This window comes from Anopheles coluzzii, chromosome 3 (assembly GCF_943734685.1).
Source record: "Anopheles coluzzii chromosome 3, AcolN3, whole genome shotgun sequence".
NCBI classification, from domain to species: Eukaryota; Metazoa; Arthropoda; class Insecta; order Diptera; family Culicidae; genus Anopheles; species Anopheles coluzzii.
In genome coordinates, this window is record NC_064671.1 from 73,107,988 (window position 1) to 73,121,287 (window position 13,300).

Here is a 13,300-nt window from a genome sequence, read left to right on the forward strand (position 1 = left end):
CAATCGATGTCCTGCGAAGGCTTTAGCTTCCAATTTGACACCATATGAAATTTGGAACAAGGAAAAACCAAACGTTGACAAACTTAGAGTTTTTGGTGTAAATGTTTACGTGCATGTTCCAAAGGAACAACGACAAAAACTCGACTTCAAATCATGGGAAGGTGTGTTCATTGGTTATGCTACAAATGGGTATCGGATTTGGGATCCGAAAAGAAATCGATGTGTTATTGCGCGAGATGTGATTTTCGTCGAAGAAAAGAATAGTATGAACATGCGTGATAGTGATTTTTCCATAAATGAAGAAATTTATATTCCTGGTGGTTCAGTGCCAAATAATATTGGCTCAAGTGAACAGGTAGAAAATGATAGTGAAAGTGTGCATGGCATTGAAAACGATGAATCGTTTGACAGTTGCTTGGATCAAACAATTCGTGAAATTAGTGACTTGGACCAAGCAACAAATTCTCGTCCAGTTAGAGAACGTGTGGCGCCATCGTGGCATGAAGATTATGATCTAAGTGGTTTTGCGTTAAATGCCTCACATTTTGTGGATAATCTACCATGTAGCATTGCGGAAATGAAGAAACGAGAAGATTGGCCAAAGTGGAAAATAGCAGTGGACGAAGAAATGGATGCTTTGATGCGAAACCATACTTGGGATTTGGTGGAACTCCCAGAAGGACGGTTTCCAATATCGTGTAAATGGATCTTTAAAATAAAACAAACAGACGATGGTTCTGAAGATCACTATAAGGCAAGATTGGTGGCGAGGGGTTTTAGCCAACGACAAGGTTTTGATTATTTTGAAACATATTCACCCACTGCTAGACTTGACACTTTGCGAACGATCTTAGCAGTGGCAAATCAGAAGGGTATGTTAATCCAACAAATGGATGTAAAGAGTGCTTTCTTAAACGGAACAATTAGTGAAGAGATTTACATGACACAACCCGAAGGGTTTGAAACAGGGAATAATCTTGTATGTCGTCTGAACAAGTCTTTATATGGACTTAAACAGGCGTCAAGAGCATGGAATTTGCGATTCCATATGTTTGTGGAAAAACTAGGATTTAAAAGAAGTATAAGTGACAAGTGTTTGTATGTGCGTGAATCTGGAGAAAACCAGCTATTTTTATTAATCTATGTGGACGATGTGCTTTTGATTGGACAAAAAATGCCGTTAATTACGATAGTGAAACAATGCTTATCAAAGGAATTTGAAATGAAGGATATTGGTGAAGTGAAGTGTTTTCTCGGTTTGACAATCAAAAGAAAACCAGAACAACGTGTTCTTCATATAAGCCAACAATCATTTTTCGAAAAATTACTGCAACGATTTAACATGAAGGACTGTAAACCAGTGTCAACTCCGATTGAGAATCGTTTGCAACTGCAAAAGGGTGAAGAATGCAATCGTGTGAATAAGCCATATCGAGAACTAATTGGATGCTTAATGTATGCAACTTTGACAACTAGGCCGGACTTGTGTGCAGCAGTGAATTATTTCAGCCAATTTCAAAGTTGCCCCACAGACCAGCATTGGTACCATCTAAAACGAGTATTGCGCTACGTGCGTGGTACTTTGGACTTTGGTTTACACTTCGAAGGTAATGACAATCTACCAGCTATCGAAGCATATTCGGACGCTGATTGGGGAAACAATGCGATCGATCGACGTTCGCTGACTGGCTATGTTTTCAAAGTTTATGGTAGTACGGTGAGTTGGTCAACAAAGAAACAAACAACAATTTCATTATCTTCAACAGAAGCAGAACTTATAGCATTGTGCATGGCGGCATGCCATGGCATTTGGCTAGTACGACTGCTGGAGGATCTTGACATCAAACTGGATTATCCTGTAGTGTACCATGAAGACAACCAATCGGCGATTCGAGTCATGGGAGAGGAAAAGGAAACCAGCCGGCTAAAGCACATAGACATCAAGTTTCGCTTTGTGCAAGATCTCATCCAACGGGGAATCATCAAACTGAAGTATATACCGACAACTGAACAAGTGGCGGATATTATGACGAAGGGTTTACCTGTAAAGCCGTTTGTTCTACATCGCATGGGTTTGGGATTAAGTGTTTTCAGAAATTGAGGGAGAGTGTTGGAATTATCAATTTCCTGTGTATATATATAAATAGAACTCAAATATAATTAAGTCAGTCTTGATCTGAGCTCCAAACGGAACAGACGTGTCTCTCCTTTAATTCAATAGTTTAGAAGCCGTTTAGTGGTCGTTTAGTGGATTTGTGACACTTGGGTAACCACTACCTGACACTTCCAAAATGGTTATCTGGGATACAATAAATGACTCCTCAGATATGGTTATTTGGAGTTTCAAACATTTTAAACATATTAGAATGGATTTAGTGTAAATATAACACTGTAGATAAATTTCGAGTTAATACAAACTACAAAACGTTTGAGATATTTTATCTACAAAACTTCGCTCAGCTCCTCGCTTTAGGACAGATTTTAATGGACCGAGCACACTGTCCCGCGGTAAGACGTTTCAAGCGTCTGCTGTCAAATAAAATGCGTCGATTGTGGGAGTTTGCCAAAACACGATCATTCCAAAGTGTTCAGGACAGCCAGCGACAGCACGCATCGAAATGTTTTCCTCAGAATCGTTCATTGAGCTGTAGGAAGCGGACGTGCGACCACCCGCGTATGCTATGCGGCAATATCAACGTGTGTGATACGAGAGCCCAAAGAAGAGAAAACTTGTGAAGTGTACAAACGAAGAAAGAATTCCCGATAATCCTTAGTTTTCAATCAGTTTTACTTGCGTTCTGCAATCAAGAGGATTTCCTGGAGTGCAGTGATCGTCAGCTAACGGTGCAAATATTGGCCGGAAAAGGTACGTAGACAGAGACAGGCAGAGGGTGGAGAGGGACGCACCGAACAGATCAGCAGAAATGTTTTCGCTGAACATGCAGAAAGCTGTTCTAGACATGGAGCAGAGTTCGATGGAACGATGCGCGGCGGGCGTAGTGGTGGTGGTTCGCCTTGGAGTCCGCCGTGTCTTCTGCCGTATTCCATCAGGCAAGCCCATTTGTGATCTACATTGTCGGGATCTACCCGGCGAGCCAATGCGCAGCAGTGTTTGGCTTTCGTAGAAAATGGCTCCCTTTTGTGTGCGGACGAAATTCGATTCTTTGTACGTTCAGGCGCGCTCGCGCACACACATACACAGCGCATGTTTGAGCACGTTCTGTTGCCGGACGTTGCCGGCATTGAAGTGGTGTGTTCCGTGGTGCTGTATGTGGAGTTTGGGCACGCTGTTTTATTTTTCTTATCAGAATTTTCCCAATCCTTGGCGGGTGCTGTTGCAGGCGGAGAACATTGAAGCTGTGCGAGGCCTTTTGGGCTTGGGGAGAACAATTACGAGTGCGTAATATGATCCGGCGATATTCTGGCTTCTCCACAGCTTTGCACTTCCTTTCGCCTGGTGGAGCAGATCACGTTGCCCACCGACGATGACGACTGCCCAGTGTGGTTGAGAAAGACCCGCGCCATCTTTTATCCGTTATCGAAAACGTCGTCCTGTCTTTTGCAGGAAAGAAGTTTTCAAAAAGAAGCCTTCGTGCCATGAAGATACACTCCTCACCACTTCCTGTCTTTTAGTGAGTCTGCATTGAAATGCAGAATCGGCAGAAAAGCGTAGGAACAGAAAGCGACGTTTCATTTCGAATTTTGTTGGTTTAGAGTTTTGCATTTAGCCGGTCTCGTAGTACAGTCGTCAACTCGTACGACTTAACAACATGCCCGTCATGGGTTCGATCCCCAAATAGACCGCGCCGCCATACGTAGGACTGACTATCCTGCTATGGGGGGGAATCAATTAGTCACTGAAAGCCAAAGCCTACTAGTGGGTACCGACAACGGTTGTTGAGCCAAAGAAGAAGAAGAAGAAGAGTTTTGCACTACATCTTAATGATCCGTTCATACATTTTGAATAGTTTGCACACACACACACACACACACACGTTGTTAATGGTGTCGTTTTTTGGTCGTTCAAGGTGTAGCATCCGAACAGAATGGACCAACCCAATCGTGGACGCGGTCGCGGAACACGTGGCGGACCCGGCGGCAGCGGTGCGCAGCCGAACTGGAAGCAGGGCGGTGGTCCCTCCCGCCCACCGTACGTTTCCGACCGCCCCCAGGAAGCAGCAGGCACTAGCGGAAATGGTGGCAACGGTAACGGCAATGGCAACGGCAACGGAAATGGAAATGGAGATCCATCCACTAGATCGGTCGTACCGGTGGCACAGCGCGGCGGCGGCAACGGTGGCGGAGCAGGGGCCGGCGATGGGCCGTCGGGGCGGGGTGCGATGCGCGGATCGCGCTACGTGCCGGAGGTGGTCGTGACCCGGCTGCCGAACGCACCGTCCAAGCATGGCACGCTCGGCACGAAGCTGCTGCTCAAGACGAACTACTTCCGGCTGACGCGCAAGGAGGACAGCGTCATCTTCCAGTACCGCATCGACTTCGATCCGGTGGTGGAGGATCAGCGGGTGGTGCATGCGCTGCTCCGCACCCAGGGCCCGCTGTTCGGGCCGTACATCTTCGACGGCACGATGCTGTTCCTGTACAACAAGCTGCGGCAGGACGAGGTCGAGCTGCAGGTGAAGGACCCGCGCACCGACCTGCTGTACAAGCTGCGCATACGGCGCGTCGGCACGGTCGACATGACGTCGGAGAAGGCGTTCCTCATACTGAACCTGATGCACCGGCAGGCGATGGGCAGCCTGAAGCTGCTGCCGATCAATCGGTACTACTTCGACCCGCTGGCCAAAATCTCCATCCCCCAGTACGGGCTGGAGCTGTTCCCCGGGTACGTGACGTCGATCCGGCAGCACGAGAAGGACGTGCTGCTGTGCGTGGAGATCACGCACCGGGTGATGCGCACGGACACGGTGTACAAGACGCTGCAGAACATGCAGCGGCAGCCGGGCGCGTTCCGGGAGAACTTCGTCAAGATGGTCGTCGGCTCGCAGGTGATGTGCACGTACAACCAGAAGTCGTACAAGGTGACGGACGTCGACTTCAACACCACGCCGTCGTCGTCGTTCACCAGCCGGGAGGGCGAAAACATCACCTTCATGGAGTACTACCGCAAGGCGTACAACATTACGATCCGCGACCCGAAGCAGCCGATGCTGGTGTCGACGCCGAGCCAGCGCATGCTGCGGTCGGGCGCGAGCGGCCCGATCCTGCTCGTGCCGGAGCTGTGCCGGCTGACCGGCATCACGGACGACATGCGGCGGGACTTCAATCTGATGCGCAGCATCGCGGACCAGACGCGCATCGGGGCGGACAAGCGCATCGAGCGGCTGCAGCGGTTTAACGAGCGGCTGCAGGAAACGCCGGCCAGCCGGGAGGTGTTCACGTTCTGGAAGACGGAGCTCGACCGGCGCCTGGTGGAGGTGCCGGCCCGCCTGCTGGCGCAGGAGACGATCATGTTCCGGGCGGACGGGGGCGGCGTGCCGGCCGGCCCGGAAGCGGACTGGAATCAGGCGTTCCGCAACAATCACATGTTCAAGACGGTGCCGCTGCAGCGCTGGTTCATCGTGTGCGAGCGCAAGGCGGAGCAGCTGACCCGGGACTTTGTCGGTGCGATGATGCAGGTCTCGAACGGGATGGGCTTCAAGGTGGCACAGCCGCAGATGTAAGTTTCACGCTTCACTCTCTTTATTATTTGGGTAACGCCTATGTTATTCTCTCCCCCGTCACAATAGCCTCTATTTGCAGAACGATTCGGGCGCGTCGTACACGAACGCCATCAACGAGCTGATGAACAAGGATCCGCAGCTGGTGATGTGCATCGTGCCGAACGATCGGGCCGACCGGTACAAGGCGATCAAGAAGAAGTGCTGCGTCGACCGGCCGCTCCCGTGCCAGGTGATAAAGGCGCGCACGATTACGCCGAAGAATCAGAACCTGCGCGCGCTGCTGACGATCGCGACCAAGGTGATGATACAGCTGAACTGCAAGCTCGGCGGCATACCGTGGATCGTGAAGAATCCACTGAGCAGCGTGATGGTGGTCGGTTTCGACGTGTGTCACGACGCGAGCGACAAGTCGCTCTCGTACGGTGCGCTGGTCGCGACGATGTACGCCGCCAAGCACATCGAGCCGAAGTACTTCTCGGTGATCGAGCGGCACCAGCGGGGCGAGGAGCTGTCCAGCTTCCTGTCCAGCAACATCGTGAAGGCGCTGCGCAAGTACCAGGAGCAGTTCGGCGAGGGCGTGCTGCCCCGCCGCATCCTCGTGTACCGCGACGGCGTCGGCGACGGTCAGCTCGGCCACGTGGTCGACCACGAGGTGCGCGCGATCAAGGAGAAGCTGACGCGGGTGTACGAGAACCACGAGTTCAAGTCGCAGCTGACGGTGATCGTGGTGAACAAGCGCATCAACACGCGCCTGTTCGACGGGGGTCGCAACCCGCCGCCCGGCACGGTGGTGGACGATATCGTCACGCTGCCGGAAAGGTAAGCGTGTGTGTGTGTGTGTGTGTGTTTGAGGCGTCTCGTGTACCAAAGGTGTGCGTATGTTAATGACTTTGTTTTTGTTCGTAGAACCGACTTCTTCCTTATCTCGCAATCGGTGCGCCAGGGTACGGTGTCCCCGACCTCGTACAACGTGATCTTCGACGAGAGCGGCCTCAAGCCGGACCAGCTGCAGGTGTACACGGCGAAGCAGACCCATCTGTACTACAACTGGTGCGGTTCGGTTGCCGTACCGGCTGTCTGCCAGTACGCCCACAAGCTCGCGTTCCTGGTTTCGCAGTTCATCCATAACCAGCCCCACAATATGCTAGAAGGCCGCCTCTATTATCTGTAGAGAGTCAGCGAAAGAGAGGAAAAGAGAGAGAGAGATAGAGAGAGAAAAAGAGTGCGAGACAGAGAGAGATAGAGAGAGGGAGGAAGAGAGAAAAAAAGAAAGGGGTGAGAGATAGAGAAAAATAAGAGAGAGAAAGAAGAGAAAGAAAGAAGAGAGAGAAAGAAGAGAGAGAAAGAAGAGAGAGAAAGAAGAGAAAGAAAGAAGAGAGAGAAAGAAGAGAGAGAAAGAAGAGAGAGAAAGAAGAGAGAGAAAGAAGAGAGAGAAAGAAGAGAGAGAAAGAAGAGAGAGAAAGAAGAGAGAGAAAGAAGAGAGAGAAAGAAGAGAGAGAAAGAAGAGAGAGAGAAAGAGAAAGAAGAGAGAGAGAAAGAGAAAGAAGAGAGAGAGAAAGAGAGAGAGAAAGAGAGAGAGAAAGAGAGAGAGAAAGAGAGAGAAAGAAAGAGAGAAAGAAGAGAGAAAGAGAGAGAAAGGAGAAGAGGGAGAGAGAAAGGAGAAGAGGGAGAGAGAAAGGAGAAGAGGGAGAGAGAAAGGAGAAGAGGGAGAGAGAAAGGAGAAGAGGGAGAGAGAAAGGAGAAGAGGGAGAGAGAAAGGAGAAGAGGGAGAGAGAGAGGAGAAGAGGGAGAGAGAGAGAGAATTTTTTTTAATTACATTCATTTAATTACTGTTTCACCTTTCTTTATTATCGACCCGTCGCTACTAGTTAGTGACGCAAAGAATTACCATTTCAACTGCTACCTTGAAAGGTGGAAGCAACAAAAGGAAGGGGGGTGTCCTCTATTAAGTGTTAAACACACCCCAACGCCCCCCGTCGTTACCTACTTTTTTGTATTTTTTTTTGCGCTTTACTTTCAATCGATACAGTTCTTCCTGCCACGCGCGCTCCCTCCCTACACATTGCTGACAACTAATTCGAAGCTCTAAGCCAGAATTATTATTGTTTGTAAGTAAGATACAAAGACGGAGAATAGCTCTGCAATTGTGCCAGAATTTTATAGAATGTACTTTACATCCCCCCCCCCCCTCCCGTAATCGTTTACCATTCATCTCAGGGTAATTCAAAGAACAGGGAACGAGAGGTGTACGTTAGTTGCTAAGCATTGTTTCTACATTTTCTTACCGTTATCTCGAGTTGGATAGATTTGTTTTTGATACTTACATTCATTGTTGCACATACATATACCGCACGCACACACATGTTCGTAGACTGCGCTTAGAGGTGGCCATTCCAGAATTAGGAGACGACAAAATCCCCCTACACGGTTATATACATGAGGTTAGCGTAGGTTTTTTTTTAAATATTTTTACTGCTTTTATTTTACATATTTTTTGGAACATCTTACAAATCCAAAGTGGACTTCAAAAGGCGCATATTGTGTTGTGACCTTGCAAACGAACTGTGGAGACGTTTATATATGAGCGAAATCGAATAAAATGAACTTTTTGCGATAATGTAAGAATGTGTGTGCTGTATTTAGTGTTGGGTAATTCTGATTCCGATTCATGAATCGTTGAAATGATTCAATGAATCTGAATCTCGGTTGCAGATAAGATTCATGTATCTCCAAATATTCATGAATCTCATACGATTCATTAATCTCAACAGATTCGTGAAGCTCCAAAGGTTCATGAATCTCGTAAGTCTCATGAATCTAGTAAAAATCAAGAATTTCAAGATTTATATGTCTCGAAAGATGTACGAATCTCTAAGAATTCATGAATCTCAAGCGATTCATAAACCACTTAAGATTCATAGAACTTGCGCTTTTTTACTATTCTTCTTCTTGGCGTAAGAACCTACGATGTCATGCCATCCTATACAGACTTTCGAGACTTCTTGGCAAGTACCACGCAGCCGCATCGTTTGTTTTGCTACGGGGAGACGGTCCATGCGAGGCTTGAATCCACGATGGGCATCTAGTTGTTGAATAAGATCGCGCAAATTCAATATTTGTTAAATCATACATCACTGTAGATTCATGAATCCCTGGATATAAGTTTTAATGGAAACATGAATTTTTTGAAGATTCAATTATCATTCGAGATTCGAGAATCCTTGGAGATGTTGGACGTTGAGCTTCTTCGAAATTAAACACATTGGACGTATTCGCGGCTGAGGCCAATGCGGATTTTATTGCTTTATGAAGAAACCATGAAAGAGTTTCGTGCAGCAAAAAACATGCTGTTTTATTGGATGTTGGTTTTCGATGATCTGCCGGGCCCGTCAAACCACATCCTTGGGAATTCCATGACCGCTTCAGGGGACCCGATAGCCAATAGGCACGATGGTGTGTGGTAATAATATGCGTTTGGTTTTTCGAAGCATTATTTATGAGCGCCCGGACATATTGCCTTTCTCCTGTGTTCGCCCTAGAGAGAGAAAGAGAAACATCTGTTTGCCATCATCTTGAATGCTGGGCATTGTTTTCCTTTCTCTCGCTATCCGTCCTTACCCATATTACTGAGCCACAATTCTTGTGCCGATCGGCGTCCGCGCCCTGTAGTACCCCGCTTGCGAACACTGTAATAAAATGTTTTACGACACGGAGGGAGCCAGCGCGATCGCTTTACCCTTGAGAGCGGGGGCTCGGGTTTCCCCGCCGACAAACTGGCCCTGCGTGTTCCCGCTGCTGATTATTATTATTGACTCATACGAAAACCAAAAAATAGTTCGCTTTGGTTGCGTGCACTACCCTTAACAAAAACAAAAAATCAGTTTCAATTTCTTTTGTAAAAGAAAACACCATTTTTTATGTTACAAATTTATTTTATTTTATTTTATTAACATGTGAAAACATTGCTGTTCTTGCCTGCCTGCAATAAATGACGCGCGAACACAGACCAATCTGCGCTGCTTGTGGCTTTGTGGCCCTCCTAACAGAAACAGCTTGCGAATAAAAATATGCACAAAAGCAATACTAACGTTCTTTCTTTTTTTTTAAACACTATTATCAAACCTTAATGTAAATATAAAGTATATATTGCTGTGTACTACTATTATTATTATTATTATTATTGGTAGTGGACCGAACTGTGGTAATGATGGGAATGGGATGAGCGGGAAAGGCACATTGCGTACGGGGGATTTGGTCCAGATTTGATCGTCTTTTCAATGTGATGGCCTTTCATTTCCCAAATGGAAGCTCACTCTTTATTCAGAGCATTTTTCTGTGTTGATTATTGAGCATTTTCAGTTGAAATATTCATCTTCGGTTTACCCATGTCTTCTCGCTAATCGTACTGGTTGGTGTAAAGATATAGAGAGATATGGTAAGTAAGTCTGCATTGTAAAACGCTAAACATATTCCACTAATGATAACCTGTTTTTCTTCTTCTATTTGCTTTCCCATTTTATCCTACTCTCTGCTGCGCCCGAACAAGATTCTGGTAGAATCTGGAATGTGAAGAATGCATCTTATCCTGCCGATGCTCTCTCGCGATGCCTTTCAACGGATGTGTGTGAAGGCTATATTTTAAATAATGGGTAAGTCACTTCAACAGTTCAACAAACCAAGGTCCAAAAACACCACCGAATGCATGGGGGGGGGTGATTGGTACACGGTGTCGGACCCCTTTTTTTTAAAGATACATACAACAAAAACTAGCAAATACACTCAAAATGTTACGCGCTCCTTGCTCCCTTTTGCGATCGCCCTCAAAACACCAAGTGTTGTTGGGCGTAATTTAAGAAAATCATTTTCTCTTCCGTCTGTTCCGTCTATCCTGCCTGGCGGTCTCCCCTACTTAACAATTGCTAAACTTAACCGACTAAAACTATCCATTAACTCCTAAGCGTGAAGAAAAAACATCCGATCGCGGGGATGGGTGAAGGGAATGATAATAACAGGAATATATACGTGATAATATGGCCAAACATAATATTAGTAAAGATGTCCGGAACCGCGCTCCCAATGCTGTTGCGAGAGAGTCGTCGCGTCGTCCGGGCAACGTAACAAACCAACAAAAATTCTTCCCAAAAGCTCCTTCGATTGAACGCCTCATTCAAACACACACCACGCCCCAGGTATTTACCGTAATAAAGTTTACAAACAAATAATTCCTAAATTCAAACACACATTCGCACATTCACACACACACACACGCATTCATTCAAACTGGACGGATCGGATCATTCCTCAGCATAGGAGGAGAAGTGGAGCTTCTCCTCCGGCGCCTCAGAATTTGCCGCTCGGATGTTTCGACTGGTTCTTGATGGAGGTGATGCTAACCGACACCTTGTTGTTGACCAGATTGTTATTGTTGTTGTTGTTCTTGATGGAACTGTTGCTGTTGCTTCGGTACAGCAGCCCCCCGCCACCGTTGTAGTGATGGCCTCCTGCCCCGTTCTGGGCCGGTGGCGGCGATCCACCGTTCTTCGAGCCGTTCGAGTTGAACACGGGTATGCGGGAGGGGCTGACTTTGGTGCTGAGGTTGCTCATCGAGCCGCCGGTCGCCGCCGCCGACGGAGACAGATTGATCGACGGGATCGAGGTGCGCCGGATCAGCACCGGGATTTCGGTGCGCGAGTTCGACCGCTCGAACGTGGAGCGTATCTGGTCGACGCCGCGCTGGGGCGTTTTCGGACCACCGGTTGCGGTGGAGGTGCTGGTGACGGTGGAGGGTGGTGACGATTCGTACGTGGCCGTGCTGAACTTGATCTCGGTGTTGCGCGGGATCAGTGAACCACCGCCGGCGGCATGCTCGCTCGACATGCGCCGCTCGACCGGTATCCGGGAGGGCGGTGTCGTCATGGTGGCGTTGCTGTTGCCCGTTGGTTTCGTTTCCGGCTTGGGTGGTTTCTTCGTCACGATTGGGGGTTTGCTGGCAACAACCGGGGGTGGTGCGGGTGCGGTCGTACCGTTCTGTGCCGGTACTACCACCCGCTCCGCAGCCGTCGGCGGTTCGGGTGCCTTTAGTGTGATTTCCGTCACAAAGCCGCCATTTGTGAGGGGAGCAGCAGTGGGGCCACTGCTATCGCGTCGAGCAAGGCCGATCGAGTTGCGCTGTGGCGGTTGCGGTGGTTCTGTGGCGGCTGCAACTCCATTCGAGAGGGGCATTTTCGGGGCCGGCTCCGGCGCAACCGGCGCATCATCCGCCTGTCCGTTAAGCGCGTCCCCACCGTACTCCATCTGTGGTAGGGGTGGCGGCGGTGGTGGTGACGGTGTATCGTCCAGCGGATCATCAAAATCGTCCAGCGTTTGCAGGCTAAAGTCGAGCTTTTCATCGTCGATCATCACGATGGAGGAGGGTTGCGATTCCGACCCGCCGGCGCCTTCCATTGCCGTCGTGATGGTGACGATGTTGTCCGCGGTGAGGGAAAATTTCGTCACGCCACCACCCGCACCGCCGTTCAGTGTGATCGGTCCCGCCGGGACGCTGTACGCGGGCTCGTTGGAGGAAATGTTGATGCTGCTAACGCCGTTCGTGCCACTGCTGGTGAACACGGGCGACGGCTGTCCATTGTCCACAGCTTCCGCCGGATTGATCAGCGTCAGGCTGACCGGTTCACCGCCCGCCGCTTCGATCTTTATCGTGCTGACCACACTCTCACCCCCGTCGGCCGAGATGAACACCGAGGGCGTGTTCTCCAGCTCCTCCTTCTGGCCGAGCAGCTTCTTCAGCACGTCCGATTTGGGGCGCTCCAGGCTGCCGAACGGGTAGCGGGACACCTTCACATCGTCCGGTATGTTCGTGTCCGGTTCCTGCTGGTGGTGGTGGTCCACCAGCATGCTGATAGTCGTCAGCGAGATGTGCTCTTCCCGCGGTTCCTGCGGTTCGGTTGGTGGGTTTTTCGGCGCTTCCGCCACGATGACCGCTTGGTTGAGTTCGGTGTACCCGTTCTGCTTGACCGTTACCTCGTGGGCGCTGTCACCGTTCGGCAGGAGCTCGCCCGAGTTGATCGCATCCTCCAGATTGCCCCAAGCCGAGGCACCCTTCAGCCGGTTCAGCCGCTGCAGCGAGTTAAGTCCCGGTTCATTTGTGACCGCACCACCGTCCAGAAGCATTTCTGTGGAGATTTTACGCTTGCGCCCGGCGTCGATCACGGTTGCCTCTCCCATGCTGTTGCCGGTGTTGCCATTCACCACCGTTACGACGTCGCCCGTTATCTCGAGGCTTTGGGCACGCTCGAGCGTGTTGCTGGTGGTCGAGTTGGACTCGTTGCCAGTCGTTTCCAGCTTGGACAGATCGCCCAAACTCGCCGTACGCCGGTTGCCCTCGTCCTCTTCGTGTTCGCTGTCCCGTTCGTCCTCCTGCTCCATGCTGCTGCTACTGTCCGGCGCTGGGCTCGGCGAGCTACGATGCACCGTAATGTCGTCCGCGTTCAGCTCGATTTTGTTGCCATCGCGACGCGGAGGCGTCGGAGGTGGCTGCTGCCGACGGCTGTGTTGCTCCTGCTCGACGTCGGATTCTGTAACACGAAGGCAAAAATTAGTTCACAGTAGTGTCCCTCCCT

General features: G+C 49.5%; 2 protein-coding genes across 4 annotated transcripts in view; one reads left to right on the forward strand and one right to left on the reverse strand.

Moving 5' to 3' along the window:
• The first annotated feature begins 2,564 nt into the window (after positions 1-2,564).
• Positions 2,565-8,306, forward strand: LOC120957560 (protein aubergine-like). The gene is made up of 4 exons (XM_040379825.2): positions 2,565-2,866; positions 4,029-5,677; positions 5,748-6,500; positions 6,588-8,306. Exons 2-4 carry the CDS (start codon positions 4,047-4,049, stop codon positions 6,850-6,852), a joined length of 2,649 nt encoding a protein of 882 aa, XP_040235759.2. The 5' UTR covers positions 2,565-2,866; positions 4,029-4,046; the 3' UTR covers positions 6,853-8,306.
• Positions 8,307-9,613: 1,307 nt separating this feature from the next.
• LOC120956347 (uncharacterized) overlaps positions 9,614-13,300 on the reverse strand; it is a 57,071-nt gene continuing 53,384 nt past the window's right edge. For all 3 annotated transcript variants that reach the window (XM_040377731.2, XM_040377732.2, XM_040377733.2), the window contains exon 7: positions 9,614-13,255. In XM_040377731.2, the coding sequence (XP_040233665.2) occupies positions 11,022-13,255 (2,234 nt within the window). In that variant the 3' untranslated portion in view covers positions 9,614-11,021. The remainder of the gene's footprint in view (positions 13,256-13,300) is intronic.